We start from the raw sequence: 5,192 nt of genomic DNA on the forward strand, positions 1-5,192 counted from the left end.
AGGAAAGTTCCTTCAGTGGGGCCTCCCGAGGCGCTGGCAGAGCCCAGGGGACAAAGGCCTGGGTGCCTGTGGCCCTGCCAGCCCTGCCCAGCCCTTGGCCATGTGTCCTGCAGGCTGTGCCCCCTGGGCGTGCTGCTGCTGTGCCCTGGCCGGCTGCACACGCCCATCTCGCTGTCCCCCCAGCATTTGTCAGCCCAGCATTGCTGTGCCCTCCCTGGGCTCCCTGCACCCAGCGCTGCCGGCTCCTGGCACACAGAGCCAGGCCATGGCCCAGCCTCACGCTGGGACACCTCCTGCACCAAAATTCTGCCCTGGAGGGACTTATCTTTGTGCTCAGCTCCAGGCTGAGCCTTCCAAGCTGCACTTTGGGGAGGTTTCCTTCTCTTCCCACTGCCAAGGGAAGCTCTGTCTGCTGCTGTTGACAAAGAGAGAAGGGCTGGTGGGAGATCAGTGGTGGTCAGAGGCTGTTTGGGGAACAGGGACCATGAAATTGTTGAGTTTTTAAGATATTCTGTGGAAGAAGGAGGGGCATCTCTGAAACTTCTACAGTGGACTTACAGAGAGCAGACTTCGGCCTATTCAGGATGCAGACTTAGGCAGTGCCAAATCAGGTACTGATTGTTTTAAGGGAAACTGCTCTTAAAAAGAGGGTGTTCAGGAACAGTGGACACACTCTGAGACATAAATTCTGAAGGAATAGGAGCAAGCTGTGTGCCAAAGAGGAGACAGTGAGGAAAATGAGTGGTCTGGCTGGGCATGGTGCTTTTGCAGGAACTCAGGGAAAAACAAGAGGGAGCATCACCTTGTGACAGAGTGGAAGGCAACTTTGGAAATATTTAATGATGTTGTTAGGTCATGCAGAAAGAAAATTAGAGATGTGGAAGCTCAATTAGAACTTAACCTGTCTGCTTCTGTGAAAGATACTAAAAATCTTTTAATCAACAAATTAATGGCAAACAGAGGGGAAAGATAAACCTCCTTTTTTTGTAGGGAGGGACATGGTTACCAAAGATGAGGAAAAGGCTGAGGTACTTAACCCCTTCTTTGCCTCAGGTTTCCACAATCAGACAGGTTGTCCTCAGGACAAGTGCTCTCCTGGGCTGGTAGATGGGCACAGGGAGAAGAAGAGCCCCCCTGTAATCCAGGAGGAAACAGCTGCTGACCTGCTGAGCCACTCAGATGCTCACAGGAGTCTGTGGGAGCAGATGGGATCCATCCTAGGGGGCTGAGGGAGCTGGTGGAGGAGCTCCCCAAGCTGCTCTCCATCATTTCTCATCAGTCCTGGCTCAGCAGGGAGGTCCCAGAGGACTGGAGGGGCCAATGTGAGCCCATCCCCAGGAAGGGCTGGCAGGAGCATCTGGGGAACTCCAGGCCTGTCAGCCTGACCTCGGTGCCCGGCAAGGTGATGGAACAGATCACCTTGAGTGCCACCACAGGGCAGCCACAGGATGGCCGAGGGATCAGACCCAGCCAGGGTGGATTTCAGTATCTGCACTGATGGTCTGGATGAGGGGACTGAGGCCACCATCAGCAAATTTGCAGATGCCACCAAGCTGGGTGTGAGTGTGGGTCTGCTGGAGGGTAGGAGGGCTCTGCTGGGGGCCCTGGACAGGATCCAGGGCCCAAATCCAACCATGGGAGGTTTAACTAGACCAAGGGCCGGGTCCTGCACTTTGGCCACAACCACCCCTGCAGTGCTACAGGCTGGGGACAGAGTGGCTGGAGAGTGGCCAGGCAGAAAGGGACCTGGGGCACTGCTGGACAGCAGGCTGGACATGAGGCAGCAGTGTGCCCAGGTGGCCAAGAAGGCCAGTGGCACCTGGCCTGGATCAGGAATGGTGTGGCCAGCAGGAGCAGAGCTGCTGTGCCACCCCTGACCTGCCCCCAGCTCTGCACACAGACATTGCTGCTGCAGCTCCAGAGAAGGGAACATATGGGGGATCTGCAGTGAGCACTTCTGCTGGGAGAACCTTTAGTTTGTTGAAAGCCACTGAGAGCACAGCTCCTCATTGACACAGTCAGGGGCCACAGCAAAGGTGGAGAGAATTTAAAATGACAGATGGCATATACAATTGCCTTTATTTGTGGAAAGTATTGAAAAACCAAAACACAGGGAAAAAAGCCTTAATCCACCCAACAAGAAGTATCAAAGGTGTATTTTATTACAAATTGCCTTGCAGAAACTGGACAGCAGTTTAATGTTTCTGAAACCATCCAGTCATCAGTGTCCACACTGCAGCCTTGAGCTCCTGGTTCCTCAGGCTGTAGATGAGGGGGTTCAGGGCTGGAGGCACCACCGAGTACAGAACTGACAGGGCCAGATCTAGGGATGGGGAGGAGATGGATGGAGGCTTCAGGTTAGCAAATGGACCAGTGCTGAGGAACAGGGAGACCACAGCCAGGTGAGGAATGCAGGTGGAAAAGGCTTTGTGCCGTCCCTGCTCAGAGGGGATCCTCAGCACGGCCCTGAAGATCTGCACATAGGAGAAAACAATGAACACAAAACAACCAAAAGCTAAAGAGACACCAAGCACAATAATCCCAAGCTCCCCGAGTTTGGAACATGAGCAGGAGAGCTTGAGGATCTGGGGAACTTCACAGAAGAACTGGCCCAGGGCATTGCCATGGCACAGGGGCAGGGAAAATGTATTGGCCTTGTGCAGCAGTGAATAGAGAAAGGCACTGGCCCAGGCATCTGCTGCCATGTGGGCACAAGCTCTGCTGCCCAGGAGGGTCCTGTAGTGCAGGGGTTTGCAGATGGACACGTAGCGGTCGTAGCACATGATGGTCAGGAAATAAAACTCTGAAGTGATGAAAAAGAGAAGCATAAATAGCTGAGATGCACATCCTGCATAGATGGTCCTGGTGTCCCAGAGGGAATTGTGCATGGTTTTGGGGACAGTGGTGAGGATGGAGCCCAGGTCGCTGAGGGCCAGGTTGAGCAGGAAGAAGAACATGGGTCTGTGCAGGTGGTGGCCACAGGCGACGGCGCTGATGATGAGGCCATTGCCCAGGAGGGCAGCCAGGGAGATGCCCAGGAAGAGGCAGAAGTGCAGGAGCTGCAGCTGTCGTGTGTCTGCCAATGGCAGCAGGAGGAAGTGGCTGATGGAGCTGCTGTTGGACATTTCTTCACTCTGGGCATCGTGGGCTGTTAAAAGAAAACAGTGAGAAGCTGGGAGAGATTTCCTTTAGACAATCCTATGCTCTTTTATTAGGAATCCCTTTAAAAGTATTTCTGTTGTTTTGTAGGAAATTCAGAAATTTTTAAATTTTTGAGTTGATGTTTGTGCTGCTGAGTTACGGCCTTATTTTCAGCATTCCTGTCAGGCTGAACTCTGGGGAGCCTAGAAGGGAAACAAAACTCCCTGTGCTCCAGTGCAGTCAGACCTGCTGGTCCCCACACAGGTGCCCTTTGTTCATTTCACCTCCCACTGTTTCAGGATGGACACACGTACAACATCTTTGGAAAACAAAGTGGACTTTTTGAAGGCTCCAGGTTCAAAATTAATTTCGCTAAACTGTTCTCTCTTTCTCTGTGCAGCAGGCTAGAGACAAATACCAAGGGCTGTTCTGACTCTTTGCTGCCTGGAGCTGTGCCTACTGGGAGCTGTTTGTCTCTATCCAAGCCTTGTCCCTGCCAGTGCTCCCAGAGCCCAGCCCAGCCCTGGGGGCTCAGCTCTGCCCTGCACACCCCTCCCAGCACAGGCCACTGCCCAGGGCCATCTCCCTGGCAGCAGGGCCTTAAGGGCAGCTCAGACAAACAGAGATGCTGCAAGCCAGGGTGCTGCTGGTGCTGTCTGGAGGTAGAGGAGGGTGAGGAGGCACTTTCTGAGGGAGCTCTGAGGCAGATCTGCTGATGCCCAGGGTGACAGTGCAGGAGTGTCAGTGACACAGACAGCCCTGACAGCCCCTTTCCCTTTCCTTTAGGAGAAAGCTGAGAGCAGCCCTGGCCATGCAGCACCATCTCCACAGCAGGAGGAACCTGCCCTGATGGGGGTGGCTCCTTCCACCTCCAACTTCTCCCCACAGCCCATGGGGAGCTGCCCCTGGCAGGTGGCCCATCCCCTGGCCTGGCCAAGAGCCCTCAGGGCTGCAGCACCTGCTCTGCACCACAGCCCTGGGCAGCCCTGGCTGCAGCCCCAGCTCCAGCCCCTGCAGCCGTCCCTGGCAGCAGGAGCCGTCCTGCCCTGTCCCTCTGACGGTGCCCAGGGCAGCCCCGCTCTGGAGCACATCCTCCCCCAAAGCAGAAAGGGCAGCAGAGCCATCCTTACAGTGCTGTCAGTCTTGTCCTGGGGCAGCTTTAGGAGATCCCTGCAGCCAGAGACTTACTGTGCCAGAAGGGGTGAAGATTTCTCCAGGAAGAAGCTTGGAGATTTCAAAGGTTGTGAAGATTTCTCCTAGAATAATCTCAGAATTGTCCTTCCAGTTTCTTTAATCCTCTGTCTGCTTCACCCCTCTCAGGTACCTGCAGGCAGTGCCCTCAGCCCTGCTGGGCTGGGAAAGGAGCTGCTCCTCAGGAGAAATGTCTTTTTGAAGCTCTTCTTGTTTTCCAAGAGTTGCCTCTATGCCAGGAGCCCAGCCCAGCTCATCAGCACAGACACAGCACAAGGACTTTAATGAGCCTCTTGGAGGTTTAGTGCTGAGTCCCTGAACATCAGTCCCTGAGAGTCAGTGAAATAAATCTCTCAAGAATCCAAAGTCACATACAAACTCCAAAGTTTCTTGAAGTTTTAATGGGTTCCACTGAGGGACACAACTGAGAAAGGACTTTAATGACCCTCCCGTGCATTTGGTGTTGTTGGCAATGGTGTCAGCCTCAGAGAATGTTTAAAAAAGTTTCAAGAACTCTTTCAAGAACTTTTGGAGAACTTTTTGAAGTAAGATTGAGACTCAAAGTTTCTTGAAGTTTTGATGGAACCCAGTGAGAGACATGGCTGAGAAAGTGTCCCCAGGTTCCAGTTAGAGCAGAACACTGCAGGCAGTGGTGACAGGTGGGGACAAACCAGGGAAAGGTGTCTCTGATGCTGAGCAAACCCTGTGCCCTGCCCAGGCCAGTGTGTCCTACGGTGTCCATGCCCTGTGCCTCTGTCCCTGCAGGCTGTCGTCACCCCTCGGCTGCCCCACCTGGCTGGCCCCTTCCTTTGCTGACAGCTCTGCGTCCTGCCTGCCTCTGCCTGGCCACACAGAGCCTT

At 54.0% G+C, this 5,192-nt stretch overlaps 1 protein-coding gene across 1 annotated transcript; it reads right to left on the reverse strand.

The window, feature by feature from the left end:
• Positions 1–2,190: 2,190 nt before the first annotated feature.
• Positions 2,191–5,074, reverse strand: LOC136373383 (olfactory receptor 14C36-like). Its single transcript, XM_066338293.1, has 2 exons — positions 5,066–5,074; positions 2,191–3,134 (listed from the first exon to the last, which is right to left on the reverse strand). The coding sequence occupies exons 1-2, from the start codon at positions 5,072–5,074 to the stop codon at positions 2,196–2,198; spliced, it is 948 nt and encodes a 315-aa protein (XP_066194390.1). The 3' UTR covers positions 2,191–2,195.
• Between the last annotated feature and the right edge of the window lie 118 nt (positions 5,075–5,192).

This window comes from Sylvia atricapilla, chromosome W (assembly GCF_009819655.1).
Source record: "Sylvia atricapilla isolate bSylAtr1 chromosome W, bSylAtr1.pri, whole genome shotgun sequence".
NCBI classification, from domain to species: domain Eukaryota; kingdom Metazoa; phylum Chordata; class Aves; order Passeriformes; family Sylviidae; genus Sylvia; species Sylvia atricapilla.